Here is a 22,351-nt window from a genome sequence, read left to right on the forward strand (position 1 = left end):
ATGGGCAATCCACTAAAATATTCTCGAGTGATATACGAAAGTGACTGTCACAATCTCCCCACGAGAAAATAAAAAAAATACAAAGCCACATACATGGGAAGGAGCGATCTTTTTTTATGTAACTGTAGCAATGTGTAGTAGGGCACTGTCATTAACAGACAGCATATCTTCCATTGAAAAGGCCACTACTCTGCATAGACATACCGTTTTACTGATAAAACTATATAGCACTCAGATGAAATGTGTTGAGTTCAGGTTTCTGTGAATATTTATCATTTGTATTCCATAAAGTAAAGTGTCTTGGTTTGTTTTGATCCTGTTAATATCTCTGTTTCCAGCACAATTCAAAGTTACTAAAAATGTGATTCATATTTGCTAACCTAATGATGAATACATAATGTTCATTTAAAGGTTTTTACAAAGAAACAAAAATAAATGGCGTTACCTTTTACGTTCCCTATCGTGTAGCAAGATAGACACACAATTCACTTTAAAAACTGTTGTCACTTTACAGTCAGAAAAAGAAAAGTAAATACCAGTCCCATGTTACAAGATTAAGCAGCAATTTGTCAGAAGACAATAACTGACATTTGACCTCTGTCTTAGAAACATGGAAAATGTGACAAGATAAATACCAAACATCTCTCGTGGATCGCCACCCACAGTCTGGGAAACACTGTTTTAGAGCACAATTGTACTGCAGGACAGGAGGCTTAATTATGAAGTCTCTCTTCATGCTGTTTGTTTTACATAACACATTCAAAGGACACTACATTTCCCACAATTCTGCTTCTTGCTACAGCAAATGAAGTGTTCACTACTGTTGGGGGTCCAATGGGTGAAACCAAAACAGTATCGTTGGAATTATCTAACCCATTGGTCTCCTGCAAGTCCCTATTTAAATTATCATCATCGTATAGCGTATATCATCCCCATCATCACCCGTTATTATGTTAATGTTAAAAAGTATTTATTGAGCGCGCTGCCACCGGTTGGTTTCCTGGCGCTGGAGTAGACAGAGAATAAATCCTGACGGCGGGAAGGGGAGGCTATCAGTGGTAAGCTTGTTTAAAAAGCCATGTTTTCAAGGCTTTCCTAAAAGACAAGAGGTCTGGGCATGATCTGATCTCAATGGGGAAGGTGTTCCAAAGGCGAGATGCAAGAACCGCAAATGTGCAGCCACCAGAACGTTTGCGTTTGAAGGCAGGTGTCTGGAGGAGAGCTTGGTGCGCAGAGCGCAGATTGCGGGAGGGGGTGTACCTAGTGAGAATACTGTCTATGAATTTAGGGCTTTTGCAGTGGAGATATTTAAATGAAATGAATGAAATGAAAATGATTCTTATATAGCGCATGGCTACCCAAAGGCATCCCAGCGCTTGCAGCTATGGACAGAAAGGGGGAAGGAGATTAGTTTAATGGATAAAGCCAGGTTTTTAATTTCTTGCGGAAAGAGAGATGGTTGGGCTCTTGTCTGAGGGAAGCGGGCAGAGAATTCAACAGCTTTGAGGTGTTGTGAGAAAATAGACGACCCCCTGAGCGGGCCTTGTAGATTCTGTTGACTTGTGCCAAGTTCTGGTCATTCGAGCGAAGGTTTCTGGGGGCTTTATAAGATTTAATCAGGTTTGCCAGGATGGGAGGGCCCTTGCCCTGGAGGTTTTTATGGGCTATACAGAGGGCTTTGAAATGAACCCATTCTTTAATGGGCAACCAGTGGAGTGATCTCAGCGCTGGCTTCGCTGAAGAGCGGCAGCTGGTGCTTGTCAGTAGTCTAGCGGCAGAATTCTGCACTACCTGCAGTTTCTGGATTACTGAGACCGGAGCTCCCAGATAGAGCGTGTTACCGTAATCCAGCCTCGGCAGGATCATGGCTTGTACCAAGATTTTTTTGGCTCCATCCGGGAGTAGAGGGATCATTTTTCGCAGAGATTTAAGTAAGCCAAAACAGATCGCCGCGGTTTTTCTGGCTTGAACCTTAAATGTAAGATCGTCATCAAGCCAGAATCCAAGGCTCTTGATAACGTTCTTAGGGGTCGGGCTAGCACCCATAGAGAGGGGCCATAGCGTGGGGGAGTTAAAAGATGCCTTCCTGCCCAGTAACATCAGTTCAGCTTTTTGATTATTAAGCTTTAACTGGGATAAGCCCATGCAACCAGTTTTAAAGGAGCAACGTTGGGCCAGGGGGAGCCAATGGAGGTCCCTAAGCAGAGGAGAAGCTGAGTGCCATCTGGGTTGCGCTGTGATTAACCTGGCTGCGTAATTCTGGACCATCTGGAGGCGCTTGAGGAGATAGAGTGGAAGGCCTAGGTATATGGACTTTGCATAGTCCAGGTGGGATAAGACCGTGGTAATCACCACCTGGGTCATGGCTGCAGGAGTGAAGAAACGTCGCACCTTCCGGATTTTCCTGAGCTGGAAGAAACACTTGGAGACCACTTGACCCACTTGAGTTTTTAAGGAGAGGTCGCTGTTCAGGGTCACTCCAAGCGTTTTTGCGGCCGGGGTAGGGGCTTTGCCCATATCGGATGGCCAGTAGTGAAGGCCCCAGAATTTGGCGCTGTCCCCTGTGAGCACCAGCTCGGTTTTTCCAGGGTTTAATTTTAGGTGATTTTGGTTCATTCAGGTATGGATGAACCGCATGGTAGACTGAAAATGGGAAATGGAGAGTGTGGAGTTATCGATCGTAAAGAGCAGTTGCATGTCGTCTGCGTTGTTAAATACAGACACCTGCATGTCTCTTAAGGCCTGAATTAGCGGGAGAATGTAGATGTTAAACAGGTGGGGTGACAGTGATGAGCCCTGAGGAACACCACAGGTAGTGGCCCGTTTAGGGCCAACCAGGGTACCCAGACGGACCGTCTGGGAACGATTCTCCAAAAAGGACTTCAGCCAGTCTGCCGCTAGGCTCCTGATGCCAGCCTGATTGACACGATCGATCAGTATGTCATGGTCGACCGTGTCAAAAGCGGCCGACAGATCTAGGAGCACCAGGGCCTGAGGAGAGTGTCTGTCAGCGCAGTCACAGAGCGAGTCAAGGACCGCAACTACCACTGCCTCAGTTGAATGGGCAGGGCGAAAACCTGCCTGGTGGGAATCTAGACAGTTTGAGCTCTCCAAAAAGTTGGACAGATGTTTTGCGACATGGGCTTCTAAGACTTTAGCCAAAAAAGGTGATGGAAAACTCTGGTCAAAATCCAAGCTAAACAGATGTTGGAGCTTCTGATGTCAGTTTCATAGTAGTGGAAGTGTGCTAGCTGAGCCAGACTGTACAGGAACCAGGTGCATTGGAGCGGAGTTGCCATACGACCACAGTAGGTGTCAGACATCGGACCGGCGCAGGGCATGGAGCCGCAGTATAAGTAGCCACTGGAGATGGTGCAGAAGCAGGTTCCAAGAGGTCAGATGGCACACAGGGAGAATCTGCTGTCGATAACAAGACTTGGAGCACAGGGGGACCATTGGGGCCCAAAGGAGGCGGAGGAGTCACAAAAATAAGCAGCATGCGCATCTTAAAGGTCTCAAGCTGCAGATGGTCTAGGGAACTCGGGGTACTTGGAGATAAACTCCAGAATCGGCTCCTCATTTGGAGATCAGGAGATAGCCTCAAAACTTCTCTCGGGAGGAGAGTGGCAGGATGTGGGTCGAGTACTGCCTTGACTTCTTATGCTTCTTTATCAACTTAAGGCTGATCAGATGATTTTGGCCACAAAGAAGGACTGTTGCAGAAACGTCTTTAAGAGTGGGAACAGGTCCACACCCTCGACTTGGGTTGAGAGTGACTTGCACGAGGTCTGTGTCTTCTCTCAATGTTTCATGACACAAAGTTTGCTTCATGGCCTCAGATCACCTTCGGGTGCAAGAGGAAACATTTTTAACACAACTTGGAGTCATGCCCCAACTCCACCAAAGGCACAACTCGTGTGGGTACATCACCAACATCTGTTCCTGACAAACCTGTAGCATTTGGCGGGTACCTCGTTCTCTTACACACTGGAAAAAGAATATGTCTACCAACGTAAAGGGAGGGATGCTCCAGATGAGCATTTGAACGCAGAGAAAGAAAGGAACTGACAGCCAAGCACAAGGGCGATGTGTATATGCAGCTCCGCTTCATCTGTTCTGGGGCAGAACGAGGCCAACATGGAGCCCCATGACGCCACCTAGCAGCGTGCAGGTGCACAGCCATAACAACTTCCAGATCCGGTCAGGCGCCTGGGGAATATTCTATCAATAAGAAATCAGTGGGTAGAAGTATCCCTCAGATATATAGTATTTATCAATTGTCCAAAAACATTACATACCTAGAGCCATCAACCGAGCTATGGCTTGTGGTAATTATTCATTGATACTCTACAATGCATCAATTCATAAGGCAAAAAGGATTAGTTACTTACCTGTAATCCTAGTTCTCATCCAGGGGTATACTCATCAAAGTCATAATCTATGACTAATCCCCGCCTATGTGCGGGATCCCGGAGCATATAGAAAATACATATAAATATATAGTCAAAATTACTCAATGACTTTTTAGTCATTTAATGTGAAGGCACTAATAACAATGCGAATGACATACTTAATGTCAACATTATATGCCTCACAATACGATGGTAAATCACCAGAAACACACCCAATAAATTGTACTTGCATATTGCTTAACTCGCGAGCCACCGATGCAGTGACAAAGCTAGATTAAATAACAGGAAACTGTAGTTGCATACTGATCCCACAATGCATCCTAATGTGCCGCGTGTGATTGTCAGTATAAATACACAACACAAACGATGGACTAACGTTTGATGACCGTGATCAGGGACTTGTAATAGTCCGAAACGCGTAGGTGGAGGGTGGAGAATGCCTACTGGAGAATAAACAGAATTGAAATCAAATTGAAGTGGTGTGCGGCGTCTTCTTGAAAGAAGAGAACTTGTTGTAAACATTTGTAGCGAGGTCGTCCCGATCCTCGCCGCAAGCGCCAGCTAACAGGACGCTCCCCCCGTTTGGGACATTTGCTCGTTAGTTAATTATACACGGGGGAGAGCCCAGCATTCCTTGAATCAACGAACGTGGATGTGTTCAAACTTGGTATTGACCTCGTAAGCCCCGGAGTATGCGGCGAAGCTGAACTGTTTCCTGAAAAAAGCGCCGACATTTCTGATAACGCAGGGCTGACCACGTTTTGGAGATACAATTTGCCGACAAAGGCTGGGAAAGGACTTGGAAAACAACCGGTCGAGCGCCGACTGAAAGTGTCTGAGGGCACGAACAGTGACGGGAGTCTCCTGGTAAGTGAATGCTACTTTGTATTCTAAATGTCCACCAGCCTCGAAGATTGCCGAATGCTGTAGCGAGTGTTAAAGAGACTTTCTTTGTTTGACCACAAGCTTAAGTCTCACTGTGTTCGAATTGAGAGCCAGTTAAACAAACATTCACTTCAAATACACACTCCAGAGCAAAAGCGAGCATTGACTCCTTGAATTAGGCATCCTAGAACATTCTCCCGTAGTTCACAAACGAGTCACATACAGATTAACAACTGCATGCTACGGTACATTTAAAAATCAACTTGAAAGTAACTACATAGCTGACAAACCTCCATCATGGAAAAACGAGCAGCCCAACGCTTGGAGAAAGCTGAAAACATGTTTGCTAAACAAACGCATAGTAGTAATGAATCATCAAACAAAACAACAGCGAGCAAGTCAAAAAACCCAACGACTAAACAACTGTTTCAGCAATTAGAAAAACTATTACGCAAAGAAATCTCAAGAAGTTGGGAAACAATCACACTAGAAAAGTACTCTGAATTAGGCCTAGTACCAAGAAGACTTAGAATCTTCACACTGCCCAATCACCCTGATACCAGCGCGGAAATGCTCGAGGAATGGGGGCAAAATATTATGGACTGCTCAAAAAAAATGATTCAAATTATCATAAAACATGCCAAAAAAAATGTGGATGAACTATATATCAAGATTAACTAACTGGAAAAACAAATTCAAACATTGGGTGAAAGTGAAGAAACAATAAAGAATCTGAGGGCAATAATGGAAAAGAATCTTGACAAGCATGATACCGAAATACAAGAGAGAAAACAACGCAAATTCAGGCGTGATGAAGCGGATTTTGAAAACGGCACGATTTTCACTTTTGCTAAAAGGTTTGAGGTTTTAAAAAAACAAAAACAAATATGGCCACAAACTTCAGACAGCACAACATCTCAAAGTGAGCCTGAGTCAGAAGTCAGTGATGGAGAACAAGCAGCAATCGAACGAAAAAGTTTTTTTTTTTTAGAAGAGATGCAAATCCTCTACAAGGACCAACAAACTCCAAAAGGAAGTGGAAGAGGCAGAGGAAACCGTCAACACGAGGAACAGGAAGAGGACAAACGGTGAATACAGGCCAAGGAGGAAAACCAGGAGAAGCAACAAGCTGAAGATACCCAATGTGCAACAGAGCTGCCCCGAAAAAATACTAAAAATCAAAACTCAAAAGGAGTATCTCAAAGTAATCGTAAACCTATCTGATTATCAGCTGACACAATCAGAAACAGTGATTTTAAGCAAAGTACTTACGTTTTGTCCTGATAAACATCAGGATGAAGTTGAAACGCGGATTGACGTATATAAATATATACGCAAATTAAAACTGAAAAAGCATTTCGCAAAAACGAAAAGAGAAACATTGCTAAATCCAACAACAGAAGGAGCTACATCCCAAATGGCAGTCGAACCCTTCACAGTAGCGGATGCTGAAAGTTTACAAACTGCATATCAACTAGCACATCAGATAGAAGAGACAGATATGACGAATACTCAAGTAATTACTGATATGGGAATCCCGATAGCATCTCATTCAAGAACGAACTTTAAAAGAAAATCAAAATTCTGCCCAATAATATATCCAGGAAATCGAATAGATGTATACCATGACTTGGTAGTGGCAGAACTTGAAACTATGAGTAATGCAAATAACACCAAAGAAAATGTGAGTGAACAAGAACGAGCAGCTCTGAAAGCCCTTCAAGTGAACCCCTTAATCGAAATAAAACCAGCAGATAAAGGGGGCAACATAGTCATCCAGAACAAAACAAACTATGTAAATGAAGCTAATCGGCAACTTAATGATGAAACGAATTACAAACTATTGCAGACCAATCCAACTGCCACAATGATGCAAACACTACACAAACAAATCGGTGAATGGTATGAAAAGGGTTTACTAACTAAAGAAGAAAAATACTTTTTGACAGTTCTGCACCCAATAACACCAACAATATATTTTCTCCCGAAAATTCACAAGACTCTACATAATCCACCAGCCCGACCAATTATCCCTAGTTGTGGTTCCCTTTGTGAGAATGTTGCGTCGTATGTAGACTATTTCCTGGCACCCCTTGTTCCATCGCTCAGTTCATTTATAAAGGACACTGGAGACTTCCTTAGAAATATAATGAATACGGAGTGGCACCCGGAATACTGGCTGGCAACAATAGATGTTGTGTCTCTTTATACGTCGTTACAACATAATATAGGACTGAAAGCAATCAAATATTTCTTGCAAAAACGTCCGATTTCAGAAATCAGGCATACGAACATGTTGATCGACATGATTACCATTTGCCTGATCAATAACATCTTCCTCTTCAATAAAAACATGTACGTCCAATCATGCGGCTGTGCGATGGGCGTATCTTTTTCCCCAAGCTATGCTAATCTCACCATGGGTTGGTGGGAGAAAAACATAGCTTGGGGAGAGGCAAATGAGTAATATACCACGGATGTGGTACAATGGCTCAGATTTATTGACGACCTTTTTCTCCTTTGGAAGGGTCCCAAGCAAAAACTAATTGAATACATTGAAATTTTGAACAAGAACAATGTAGGACTCAAATTTACTTGTAACATTCAGAAGAAAGCAATAGACTTCCTAGATTCCATGGTATACATAAAAAACAACAAATTGGGAGACAACTGTCTTCAGAAAAAAGACTTCGACAAATAGTGTTCTTTACGCGACAAGCTTTCATCCAACGTCTCTGAAGCGAAGCATCCCAAACGGAGAGTTCCTCCGTATGCGACGGAACTGTTCTGAAGATGAAGAGATGGAAATCAAATTTAAAGAAACCAGAGAACGATTCACTGCTCGTGGATATAAGCACTCAGACATCGCCCATGGGGAACAAAGAGCAAGAACTAGAACGAGAACTGAAACTCTAATACCCAGAAACAAAGAATTAAATTTGGATGATGAAAAACCACGAATGATTCTCACATATTCAAAAGAAAGTTTCAAAATAAGACAAATATTGACCAAATATTGAAGTGTACTGAAGAAAAACACAAAAATTGGACCAATTATTGGAGAGAGACCACTGATAGTCTTCCGTAAAGTTCCATCAATACAAGACACGGTGGTTAACAGTCACTTCCAAATAACCAAGCCTCTAACTTGGCTAGAAAAACGTCAGCATGGACTTGCAAAGTGCCAAACATGTAAGGCGTGCAAAATTGGTCAGAATCTAAAAAGCCTAAAAGATCCAAAAGTGCGAAATTTTGAAATTAAAGACAAAATAACATGTGAGTCACAATTCGTCGTGTACCAACTCCAATGTTTTTGTGGCAAGAAATACATTGATTCAACAACTTGCCCATTGAAAAAAAGAATACTCGAACACATCCGATCGATTAACAACAATGATTACAGCTATGCAATTGCCAAACACTTGAAAACACACCCTGGGAAAACCTGGAAGGATGTGACATATGCAGGCCTGGCTGTTATAAAAGAAAACGAACGAGGCGGTGACAGAGTGACTAAACTACGACGTCTTGAATCCAAACTGATAATAAGATTTAAGACCAGAATCCCGATGGGACTAAATGGGGATGATGAGATGTATGTGCACTTATAAACTGTATGAACATCTGATATGAAAACTCAAAATGAACTGCAACCTTGATGAGTCTATTAGCTCAAAATGTCCTTTGATAAGTAACAAGATTTGGCATATCTTTATGTCAAAATGAAGTACAAGTCAAGCATGCAATTGAAACAAATCAGTTTAATTTCTTTACAATTATTTTTTCTTTGTCAAGGTGTGGCAGGCCTGTGAGAAAAGTATATGCAGTATTGGGAAGTAAATCAGGCACTCAGCCAAAAATGACTCAATTACTTTTTAGTCATTTAACCACATTGGTGCTAAGGCAATTCCCGCTGGGTGCTGAACTCTCCAGATTTCCATTGTTCATGACAAGGTCAGTTCGTCATAAGCACAGGAGCAGTGCACTGCATGACGAGCTGACCTTGTCATGAGCATGAAAGGGGTTAATGTGAAGACACTAATAACAATGCGAATGACATACTTAATGTCAACATTATATGCCTCACAATACGATGGTAAATCACCAGAAACACACCCAATAAATTGTACTTGCATATTGCTTAACTCGCGATGCAGTGACAAAGCTAGATTAAATAACATGAAACTGTAGTTGCATACAGATCCCACAATGCATCCTAATGTGCCGCGTGTGATTGTCAGTATAAATACACAACACAAACGATGGACTAACGTTTGATGACCGTGATCAGGGACTTGTAATAGTCCGAAACGCGTAGGTGGAGGGTGGAGAATGCCTACTGGAGAATAAACAGAATTGAAATCAAATTGAAGTGGTGTGATGCGTCTTCTTGAAAGAAGAGAACTTGTTGTAAACATATAAATATATATGTATATATATATGTGAAAACATATATTTGCAGCCTAAAAACATTTCCCAACTGGCAAATCTGCCGCAAAATTACATGAATTAGCATACACACAGTACTACTCTCCCAACCCCTAAGGAAGAAAGAGAGCAGTAAACATTTGCATACAACAATGCTTTATTGCCATAGGAAAACCTGTAATTGCAGGCATTTGCCAGTAGGCTGCAGTAGAGTATAAAGAAACAAAGAAAAACTGACACCTTGCCTTTAAGGCATTAGAGTAGGGGTACCGTGCCTTTAAGACCTGAAGGCGACCCCCTGCTCCCATGATGCACCACAGGTGGCAGTTGGGTCAGTTCTTTTTGGAGGTGCATGACACCTGAATAGATCCGTAGTAACCTTTCATTTCTTTAGGTTCATGCTCGTCCAGGGAGGTGGGCGGGAGCTTAAGATTTTTATGAGTATACCCCTGGTTGAGAACTAGGATTACAGGTAAGTAACTAATCCTTCTCATCCAGGGGATACTCATCAATAGTCATAATCTATTAATAGATTAGCAAGCTCATACCCAAAATCTCGCGGACGAGCAAATAAGTATTCATAGAGACATGAATTTTTTTTACATTTTTCATACAACTTATGCAAATACATTTCTCAAAGAGGCCTGTCCCACTTGGGCATCGGTCTGTGTATCAGAATCTAGGCAATAATGGCGGGTAAAGGTATGCACCGACCGCCATGTAGCCGCCTTGCAAATTTCAGAGATTGGAACATTACGAAGGAGAGCCGTAGTAGAAGCTTTCCCTCTAGTAGAGTGGGCATGAGGTCTACCCTTAAAGCCTTGTTAGCTATACAGGAGACTATCCAGTGAGAAATTGACCTTTTTGAGGCTGACAGACCAGTATTAGTGGTTCCATAATTAACAAAAAGTCGGTCAGACTTCCTAAGTGGAAGGGTTTTAGCCAGGTAAAACTTCAGAACCCTCCGGAGATCTAGAGAGTGTAAACACCTCTCCAGAGGAGTGGTAGGTTGAGGAAAAAAGGTAGGCAGGGAGATAGACTGGTAGATATGAAAGTCTGGGACTACCTTAGGCAGAAAACCTGGGTGTGTCCTCAGTACCACCCTGTTGGCGTGAAACACTGTGTAAGGTTCCTTACAACACAGGGCCTGGATTTCGCTAACTCAACGGGCAGAGGTAATCGGCACTAAAAAAACGGCTTTCCAGGTCAAGTGCTGCAAAGAAGCCTTATGTATAGGCTCGAAATGAGCACCCATCAGCTTAGTAAGTACGATGTTAAGCTCCCAGGAAAGGGAGGGGAACCTCACTGGTGGAAACACTTTCTTATGCCCCTCTAAGAAATCTTGAACCACAGGCATAAGGAAGAATGATGTCTGAGAAGGTGACTTCCTATAGACTGTGATTGCCGCTAAGTGAACCCTGATGGAGGGGTACTTGAGGCCTAAATTTGCTAAATGCAATAGATAGGGTAGAATCACCTTCTCCTGACCGTGGACGGTGGATAGGGTCAAGAGAATTGGTAAGACACCATATGAAAAACCTCTTCCACTTGAAAGCATATGACTTCCTAGTGGAGGGTCTCTTGGTTTCTTTGAGAATGTTCATGCAGACTGCTGGGAGGTCTAGGTGTCCATACTGGATGACCTCAGGAGCCATGCCATCAAGAGAAGGGACGGAAGGTTGGGGTGAAACACCTTCCCCTGGTCAACAAGCCTGGAAGGCAAGAAAGTCGCCGGTGCGGAACTTCCGACAGTTGGAGGAGATCCGGGTACCGCCACTGGCATGGCCACTCCGACGCTGTCAGGATCATCCTGGTGTTGATCCTGTAGAATTTCTGTATCACCGCTGGGATCAGAGGCAGGGGAAGAAAGGCGTACAGCAATGTCTGCGACCAGCTGATCAAAAGGGCGTTCCCCTGTGAGCCCTGTTGGGGGAACCTGGATGCGAAGACGGGGCATTTTGTGTTTGCGCGTCTGTGAACAGGTCTATGTCCGGTACGCCTCAGTGTTGAAATACCTCCTGTGCGACTTCTTCGTTGAGCACCCAATCGTGCGCTTCTATGAAGTCTCTGCTTATGCAGTCCGTTTGGACATTTTGGATCTCTGGTAGATGAACTGCCACAATGGATAGACCTCTTGCCAGGAGCCAGTGCCAGATGGCTTACGCTTCCAGGGATAGTACTCTTGACCTGGTGCCTCCCTGCTTGTTCAGATAGAACATAGTTGTCGTGTTGTCCGTCTGAACTTGGATGTAGTTGGTGCGCAGAGAAGGATAAAGAGATTTGAACGCCAGATGAACGGCTCGAAGCTCTAGGAAGTTGATGTGGTAGGCTCGCTCTACTTCGGACCAGAGACCTTGGACCTGAAGCTGGTCCATATGAGCACCCCAGCCTAGAAGAGAGGCATCCGTGACCACTGACTGAGATGGAGGAGGGCGATGGAATGGAACTCCCCGGAGAAGGTTGGAACGTTTCATCCACCATCTGATTGAGTCTCTGGCACCTTGTTGAAGAGAGACACAGTCCTCCCAGTGACCTGACCTCTGAGACCATTGGTCCTCGAGAGCCTGCTGCAGAGGCCTCATGTGAAGGCATGCATTGGGCACGATGTAGATGCATGAGGCCATTGATCCCAGGAGAGAGGACACTTGCCTGGCTGTGTGACTGTGATTGTCCAGTAGAAGACGACGCTTCAGGAGCATGGATGACAACCTCTCCACCGAAGGACACATGCTTGCCTGTACGGAGTCCAGGGAAGCGCCCAGGTAATGAATCCGTTGGGAAGGATTGAGTACTAACTTTCTGAAGTTGACCTGGTAGCCCAAAGAGTTCATCAGATTGAGACAGAACAAAAGATGGTTTTGAAGCAGAGCCGGAGTGGAGCTTCTCAGTAGCCAATTGTCTAGATAGGGATAGACGAAGATCTTTGGCCTGCGGAGAAAAGCAGCCACCACCGCCATGCACTTGGAGAATGTCCGTGGCGCGGATTTGAGGCCAAATGGAAGCACTCGATACTGGTAGTGATGGCGTCCGATCTGAAACCTGAGAAACTTACAATGCTTTACTGAGACAGGTATGTGAAAGTAAGCGTCCTGCAGGTCGATGGCACACATCCAGTCTCCCTGATGAAGATGCGGGAAGATCTGGTGCAGGGCTAGCATGTAGAATTTTTCTTTTTTGATCAATCTGTTCAGTAGTCGTAGGTCTAGAATGGGCCTGTATTCTTGGATTACACCTCTTTTTTGGACAAGAAAATAGCGGGAGTAGACTCCTTGATTTCTCTGCATGGAAGGAACCTCCTCTATGGCCTTCTTTTTGAGGAGGACAGAAACTTCGTCCTGAAGCAGTTAACTGTGAATTCGGGGAAGGTGCTTTATTTGAAGGAAGACTTGCGGAGGGGGGGACTTGAACCTCAGCAAGTAACCATGCTGCACAATACTCAGCACCCATCTGTCCTTTGTTATGAATCTTCACTCTTCCAGATGATGAGAAACACTCCCTCCCACCGGAGAGGCGAACAGTTGCGGAGAAAGCAACAGCTCAGGGCTTGGGAGGTTGCTTGGAGGCAGACTGCTGCTTGTTATTGTTGCCTCTGCCAGGGCGTCTCTGCTGAAACTGGGTTTCCTGCTGTGTTTGGGATGACCATTGAGGGGTTTGAACCCTATGCTGGTAAGACCGCTTGTCCCCCTGACGAAAGCGCTTTTTAAATTCTTTACACTTCTCCAAACCCACAGCTTTAACAGTGTCCATTTCTGATTTCATTTTGGTCATTTCATCGTCAGCGTGTGAACCAAAGAGAGAGGTACCATTAAAGGGGAGGTTCAAGATCTTCTTCTGAGCATCCGGCTTGAGGCCTGTAAAGTGGAGCCAAGCCGAACGCTGTGAGCAGATTCATGGGAGTAGCCATGGGCTGCGAGGTCAGAAGCATCCGCTGCAGCACTGATGACCTGGTTGGCTACGAGCCCTCCCTCCTGCAGGATTTCGATGTAGTCCTGTCTGTCTTCCTTAGGAAGCTTCTCTGTGAAGCAAGTGAGGGAGTCCCAGAGGGACCTATCGTACCTTCCAAGAAGAGCAGAGGCACTGGCCACCTTCGTATAAGAAACTGAGGTGTTGCATACCTTTCTGCCAAACGAATCCATGAGTTTGCTGTCCTTTTCTGGGGGTACCGAGGATGAGGTGGAAGCCGAATGGGACTTCATGGCAGCCGCCACGATAACTGAGTCGGCTGGTGGATCCGATCTGAGGAACAAAGGGTCCTCCGCTGGAGCCTTATACTTCTTGGTAATTCTAGATGGAACAGAACCTACCACCACAGGCGTGAGAAAGGTAGCCATCGCCGGTTCAATGAAGCCAGGCACCAGAGGTCTGGGCGCCATCCGGTGACGAAGGGTATCAAAGAATATAGAGGTGGGTACCAAAGGAGTATGCAGAGAGATATTAAGTTTCTTTGCTCCCCTGCCCAGCACATTTGTAAAAGTTGCGATGTCATCAATCGGTGAGACTCGTGAGGGAGGAGTAGAGGAGAAGGTCAGAGAATAGTCCCGGACCGTAGACCTCCTAGAAGATGACCAAGTTGGAGATCTTGTGCGTCTTCTCTTATGGGGCCTGTCAAGATGACGGCTGTGCCGACTCCTGGATCTAGAGCGATGTCTAGACGGAGATATTGGCCTGGGGGCGATCTTGGCCTGGCAGGTGTTCTTGGTCGTGCTGGAGAGCGTGATCTGGCAGGAGATGTTGGTCTGGATGAGGGCCGTGGCCTCCGAGAGGGAGACTTAGATGGTCTGACCGGAGTACTTGTCCTTGGACCAGACCATGAGAATGTTCGGGAGTAATCCGAGCCCGGACTACTGCGACCGCCCGATACAGCCCCCTGAGGACGGTGAGATGACACACTGCGTGATCTGTCCGCAGATCTGGGGGAAGCTTCCGGAGAGATCACCACGATGTTCAACCCAGGAGATGAAGATCTGTCTCCTGATGACCTGGACCCAGGTGACTCCACAACAACCGTGACCTGCTCTCTCGACGGCGAAAGCTTCGACGTCGAAGAGGTCTGTGTGACCAATGGCGTCGAGGGAGGCCTTGATGCTCTCGACGTCGATCGCCCACGCCATGGGGACCTCGACTGCAATCTTCCGCGTCGAGCCGGTGACCTCGACGTCGATCTTCCTCGACATCGGGTCGACGGCGAGCCTTGATGGCGTCGTGTCGACGACGTGTCAACGTTGACCTTCTTCGACGTCGTGCCGACGGCGACTCTTCCTGACGTCGCCTTGACAGAGACCTCCTTGACGTCGAATGGTGGGATCTAGACGACCCTCACGACGGCAGCACGCCAGCCGGCGGCGATCTGGAAGTCGCCATAACTCTCGACGCTGACCCCCTCGAGGGCGGCGGAGAGTGTCTCGACGTCGACGGAAGCCTCGACGTCGACGGAGACTTGGACATGCCAGCAGCCACAGACTTCGAGCCCGAAGTGTGGCGTCTCGACACCGACTTACTTGGTTGCGGCGGAGACTCTCGACGTCGCAATGGTGATCCAGAAGAGCGTCTGGGCCTCTTCGACGGCGATCTTCATCCTCCCTTCCTCTTTCTGGGCACAGCAGAGGCGGAACATCGCCGTTTTTGGCCATGCTTGCTTGAAGAAGACGTCCTGGGGCCTCCTTGGCCACCCACCTGATAACTTTTGTCTTTCTCCAACATGGCATGAAGTCTGATACGTTCTCTGTCACGAAGAGTCCGCCTAGGGAACTTCTGACAGTGGTGGCACTGGTCAGAGCTGTGTGCAGATGGAAGGCACACAATGCACACTGAGTGTGGGTCAGTCAGTGCCATCTTCTTGTCACCGGAAGAACATTTCCAGAATAAAGCAGGCATTCTGACAGGAAACTTTAGTGGAATACCACAAAAAACCAAAGTAGAAGCCTTAATAAACCAGAAGATGTCTAATTTTTTAACAATTTCAATCAAAAACTGAAGAGCTCAAGCTCAAGGATCCTCACAGAAGGAGCCGGAAAAAAGAACTGACCCAACTGCCACCTGTGGTGCATCATGGGAGCAGGGGGTCGCCTTCAGGTCTTAAAGGCACGGTACCCCTACTCTAATGCCTTAAAAGCAAGGTGTCAGTTTTTCTTTGTTTCTTTATACTCTACTGCAGCCTACTGGCAAATGCCTGCCATTACAGGTTTTCCTATGGCAATAAAGCATTGTTGTATGCAAATGTTTACTGCTCTCTTTATTCCTTACGGGTTGGGAGAGTACTACTGTGTGTATGCTAATTCATGTAATTTTGCGGCAGATTTGCCAGTTGGGAAATGTTTTTAGGCTGCAAATATATGTTGTCACATATATATATATATATATACATATATATTTATATGTCTTTTCTATATGCTCCGGGATCCTGCACATAGGCGGGGATTATTCATAGATTATGACTATTGATGAGTATCCCCTGGATGAGAACTAATGAATACAAAAATAGGCATGAAGAAAAAGGAAAGGTATGCATCAGTGAAAGAGTCCTATAAGTGACTTAAGAGAAAGTTTTTTTTATTCCATACAGAATATGGGATTACCCATATCTGGTGATTCTGAAGGCATTTTCTAAAATGTGTTTTTGCGCACACTGGCATATTTGAAGGTGGATACAATCAAATGTTCTACAATCCAGCATTCCCTCACCTGATAAAAACTGTAGCCCACATGTGTGAGTGGGATTATTTCACAGGACAGGAAAAGAACCATGCACACACAAATTCAACATCAAGATTATTTTATGGTAATTACAATGATTCTTGGGCCCTAATGGCCTGTCCATTGTAGTGTACAAGCTCACGGCCTCTAAACCAGCCCCCTATTTGCTGGGAATGTTTAAGGAAAGCTGCGATTCAGGCTCTCTAGCCAGAGATCAAGCATTGGCCAATATAGAGGTCATACACAAGGAGGGCAAACCACCAGTGGATTGCGCCTCATACGGGCCAATCTCGTTGTTAAAAGCTGAAGAAAAAATACTTGCAAAGGGACTGGCGTCCTGGCTGATTCAGGTGATTAAGATGTTAATTTATCTGGATCAATCTGGCTTTATTCCAGAGCAGAACACTACTATTAAGCTGCGGCGACTACTTGGTGTCTTGGGTTGAGCTGCGGATTTTCATGAGGATGCCCTTGTGCTCTCGCTCAATGCTAAAATGGCATTTGATACAGCTGAATGGCCATTCATGATTGTGGTGATGGCCAGGATGGACTTCGGCCCCCGCATCTACACCAATCCCCTAGCCCCGGTGATGCCCTACGGATGTACGTCTTGCGTATTCCGACTCCGGTGTGGCACCAGACAAGGCGCCCGCTTCCCCCCCTAATTTTTGCCCTTATTTTAGAGCCACTGCCAGTCTGGATCAAGCAAGACCCCTTGGTTCGAGGGTTGCAATGGACCAATGACTGGAGAGATAAAAGACCACTGCCCGCAGATGACATTCTGCTTTACGTCTCAGTACCAATGCTTACGCTCAAATGAATTATGCAAATACTTACCCCGTTTCGCGGATACTCTGGTTATACCATCAACTGGAGCAAGTCTCTAATCTAAATCCTTCATGGGCACATGTCGCGACTGCCCCATGATTGTAAGGCTCGTGTTGTCACAGAATGGGTTTCGCTACCTAGAGATATACGTTACAACTGACCCTGACATATTCTATAACAATAACCTATTGTCTACGTTCGATGTCCAGCATTGGGGGCCCTACATCTGTCGTTACTCAGTAGAGCTGCGTTCCTTAATGTGATGGTGCTGGTCTGTTTTCTTCACACTCTACACAATACGCCCTACCCAATCCGTGTGATGTACTTAAGGGCAATAGACACTGAAACCTGTTCTCTACTCTGGGATGGTGGCCCTGTACGTATTGCCATTAAACAACAGACGAGAGGCTGATACGATGGTGGGATTACCCTGCGCGATATACAAAAATAATATTGGGTAGCACAACTAACCACCATTAACCACTGGATTCACCTCCCTGCAGAGGAACCCACAGCGCAACTGCGCTCTTTGGAAACTAAGCCGGGCTTCAATAAATGGAACCTTATTGGTCTCTCCACGGTGAGGGACTTCTGGGCACGAGAAGGGGGATCCATTTGCTGAACTGCAAAGCGAGCACCACCTAGCACCCACTGAAACCTAATGCTATTTGCAAATATGGCCTGAACTACAGAAAGCTCTGTCTAAGGGGGAGGTACTCCCCGTGTCTTGGCCACTAGATGACAGATGGTTAAATGCCTAGCTGCCCTGAAACAGAGGTGGGACTGCAATCTCCCTTACATGTCAAAAATTGATCAACAACTCACCGGATATCCTAACACAGTTATGTGCACAATGGGAATGTGATTTCGAGGATGATGAGTGGCCTGAGACCTCGGCATCCCCAAGAGAAGTGACTATCAGGTCAAGGTTCCGCCTAGTGCAGTTAAAAATTCTACATAGATCCTATTATGCATACACTTCAATGGTAAAAATGGGCAGAGCGGTGACAGTACTGTGTTACAAGCAATGCGGCCAAATACGAATATTCTTTCACTTCATATGGAGCTTCCCAGCTGTACGCAATATTGGGAGTCTGTGGTTACTTGTCTAAATAGCGTCTGTGGGAGCATTATAGGTGCATCTTGAATGTCTGGGATGCAACTGATTTCGCCCATATGCAACAAATTTGGATGACCCTGGGACTTATAGTGGCCAAGCGCAAAATTGTGCGTTTATGGGGGGTGGACCAGGCACCACAATTGAAAGATTGGAAGTTTGACATGGATTGGTGGATGTTAGTGGATAAAGTTGTATATGAGGGCTATGGAATGACTATCAAGGACGTCTTTGTGCCTTCACTGCAAGTACCTGTCCTCATATCGTATTTGTTACTCACTCCGATTCAAACATCGCTTTTGGAAATGTGGAAGGGGGAGGGATTACGGAGGATATCCTTGGCTGAGGGGAAACTGATTTTGCTTGACTGTGTTACTGTGCTGCAGTGTATTATGTTTATTGTGATTATAATTTTACTTTTCTATCTGCAATAAAAATATATTTTTTTTCATTACATTGATTCTTTGGATTGGGTAGTTGTGATGTTTGGGCCTGGGTTTGGCCAGAAGTGAATGTAACCTACCAACCCCAGAAATGTTTGAAAGCTAGACACCAGCAAGAGCCCATGGCTTACAAGTATCCCACCACTTTTTCTTACACAGAATATCATGCAAATGTCAATGTAGGGCTAATATCACTGATTTGCCTCACATTTCTGTGAGGAAGCGTTCTGAATCTATGACGATTGACAAATGTTCTATCACAAATTGTCCCATAATTCTTCAGATAAAAAACAATGCTCCACAAGTCTGTGTGGGCCTATTGCCCCCAAAATGTCCAGAAACACACTGATGAAACCTACAAAATTCTGCTTTAAACTTAAATCAACTGTTGGGATAAGGGTAGCTACAGTATTCCGGCCAGAGGACAAAGAGCACCGATGGATGCCTACTGATTGCAGACATTTCTGAAAACTAGATACCAAAGGACTCCAAGGTGGAGTGTCTTATTAAGATCCCATAACATTTTCTTACACAGAATACTCTGTAAATATCATAATTATACGTAAAACCTCCAAATTCTTCTTAGTGTTCATTGGGTGGGGGGAGGTAGCTGAACTATTTCGGTTTATGAACATCTAAGTAAAATACCTTTTTTTCCTGGGTCTAACAAGGTTTTCTTCATCCACTGTCTATCCAATCCCTGCCAGTTTCACTCCTCTCACCATCTGCTTATAACCTGGGTGTTATCGTTGACTCTTCTCATACATTCTCAGCTCACATGTTTTTGGACATTTTCTTTTCACATTCCTCAGTAGCAGAATGACTTGACTGTGTCAGCCAAGGATGTCAAGTACCCTGATCGCCTTTCGTTCTATGCTGAAAGAGTGTCTAGTTTCCGCGTCTTTCCATTCTTTCTTGAGTCATGTTCTCTATGCCTTTGGACCCTAAAAGTTTTATTATTTTATGCTTTTGTACCGCTTTGTTAGCCTACATCAAACATGGTAGTTAATGTGTTTTGTAAAGAAAACGAAATATATTCACTTTAAATAGGTGTATTGAACATGAAAAAATATGTATATGGAAGTCTATTCTGCATCTTAGAAACTGACGAATTAAAGTGCTTACTGTTGACGCATTTCTAAAACCTGGAGAAGGCTACTTTTTCACGGAAGTAAGAAAATAAACCTATATTTTTATACATACACAAATATGCTTATATGTACACATACCGATGCATGTAATGGAAATATGATCTCTGCATGGTAATAGTATCAGCTTACAGATATTCGCTCCAATTACAATATTGTTGCTATTTAATGATGTTTACTTGAGGGTTCGGCTTTGCTTTCATGGATACCACAGGTTTCAGTTAAGAAGACATTCCTGTAGTTTCATATGTATAAATAAAAGGTGTTACTATTATGCAGCTAAGTGTTGCTCATTCTGTCCTGCCTTGTAAGGATGAAAGTCTCTGTTGACTAGTGAGTGTTCGAGCCAGGATCTTTCAGATTGCACAGATGGATCCCCGAGTTATTTTAAGTGACATTAGTGGCACCTTCGTATTTAAAATGTGGCTCTTCTGACCACAGTAAATCACATTTTGCAACGTGTATATGTATTATACTTCAGACACCAATAGTTGCCAAATGAAATATTTGATGGGCAAATTAAACCTTTGATTGGGTTTGAATTTTGAAACCATTTTCATTGGAAAGTGAAACAGTGGGGTGTCACATTCCAATTTCTCATTGCCTATAGGTATAAGGGAGAGAAAGGCTCTATGTCTTACCTTCGAGTTGGTATATTTACATCTGATAATGTATAAAGAGGAGTCAGGCTTGACGTGAGGTAATGAAGTTTGGGAAAGGGAACCAAGTTTAAGCTGATTTCATTGAGATCCATATTAAGGGTTCCTTCAAATCTTGCGGAGCTAAAATAATAGAAAATCACAAATTGATGAGTTTTCATAACAAGCCACTCTCCAAATTCAACTTATAACTTACAAAAAATGGTACTGCAATAACCTAGTGATCTGCCAAAAGGGGCGAGGTCTGTTAGCGGGTAACTACATCACATTCCTAATCCCCACGACCTCTTAGAAACAATTAAACTGAGAAGAATGACTTTTCAGCAGGAATGCTTTCCATGAGAAGTGTTGTAATTGAAAATAATAGGCAGTAAGAAAAGGACTTTCTAAATACAATACAAGGGTCAAAAAGACCCTTCAGACAACTGTGCCTTGAAAAAACATCATCCTAATAAAGGCAAATAAAAAACACCCTTCCAAATAAACTGCTCAAATATGGAGTGAGCTAGGCTAAAGGAAACAGGTGCATTATAAGCCTCAGATGTGACATCTAAACTGGAAAAAACATCAGAGTCTATCAACTTGCTCCCCTATGTCATTGTGTAGTGTTTTATACGTTGTGCTTAACAAAGATAAACATCCACTTACCTAGTGAGGTTAAGCAACAAGTTGGCCACAATATTGTTCATAGCATCAAATGGTTTCTCTGTCTCTTTAATGGCTCCTTTACTGGAGGTAACAGGGCTGTTCTGCTTAACGGCTGAGCCTAGCTTTCCAGATCTGGCCATCTGATCGATCTTGTTAACAATATCATTTAAGGACTGTGAAAGGAGAAACGTATGTGCTTTAAAAGATTTATGGATAGAGTATCACTTGGAACAATGCCAATAGTTTATACCAGTGTATGACTGCTCGTTAGGGAAGCATGTGGCTACTTATTTGGAGGATGCATTCTAAAAACTCACACAATTTTTGTCCACACAGCTGTGCACTGTCTCTCCGATGATAATAGGATCAGGTTACAACGTAAATTAAGTGAAATCTGTATATTTTGTACGACCTATGCTGTAAGTAATTAACTATCACTGAGTAACTAAACAACCAATTGCAAAGAGAATAGGCCTGGCTTTCAAGTGTTGAGACAATGATTACGAAAAGGATTCAGACTATTTGTACTGGGTCTCACTTGTGTACAAACTGCCTCGTTCTGTGTTTCCTATAGTATGTCTCCAATCTATGTTGCGTTCTCAGCAGTTGTGGGCATGTATGGCACCACTACCAGAAGCTTAGTGAATACAAATTGCAGCCTAGAACCTTTAAGGAATACATAACAGGACACAGGCCTAAGTAAAAGATAGAGAGAAAAGTTGCACATAGGTACACCACAAATCATAGATGAGCGAATGGAAAGTGAAATGCTGCAGGAGATTGCCGTCTAATAGGCAGGATTTGAGGATGGGTGTCTGAGTGCCTTTTTGTTTTTTCCAGCGGGGATCAAATTCTTCATGGAAAATGAGATCAGAATATCAATAAAATAATCAATAAACATCTTTTTGGATGGTATAAGATGTTCAAATCAAGTGGGTTAGGTATTGTATTTGTGATCTCTACAGTGAGGCACTGTAATGAAAATAGGTTTACTTACTTAATCATTTTGCATTTAACTGACTAATTTGGATAAAGGCAAACCCCATCCATTTTTTTCTGTTCAATGGTGGTGGAGGTCATTGAAATAAAA

The 22,351-nt window shown here is 44.2% G+C and overlaps 1 protein-coding gene across 5 annotated transcripts in view; it reads right to left on the bottom strand.

Moving 5' to 3' along the window:
* The window catches only part of TUBE1 (tubulin epsilon 1), a 202,338-nt gene that overhangs the window by 36,829 nt on the left and 143,158 nt on the right, over positions 1-22,351 (bottom strand). For all 5 annotated transcript variants that reach the window (XM_078648563.1, XM_078648564.1, XM_078648565.1 and 2 more), the window contains 2 exons: positions 21,262-21,434; positions 20,596-20,736 (listed from right to left, as the gene is read on the bottom strand). In XM_078648563.1, coding sequence (XP_078504689.1) covers positions 20,596-20,736; positions 21,262-21,434 — 314 coding nt within the window. The remainder of the gene's footprint in view (positions 1-20,595; positions 20,737-21,261; positions 21,435-22,351) is intronic.

This window comes from Lissotriton helveticus, chromosome 6 (assembly GCF_964261635.1).
Source record: "Lissotriton helveticus chromosome 6, aLisHel1.1, whole genome shotgun sequence".
Taxonomy (NCBI): domain Eukaryota; kingdom Metazoa; phylum Chordata; class Amphibia; order Caudata; family Salamandridae; genus Lissotriton; species Lissotriton helveticus.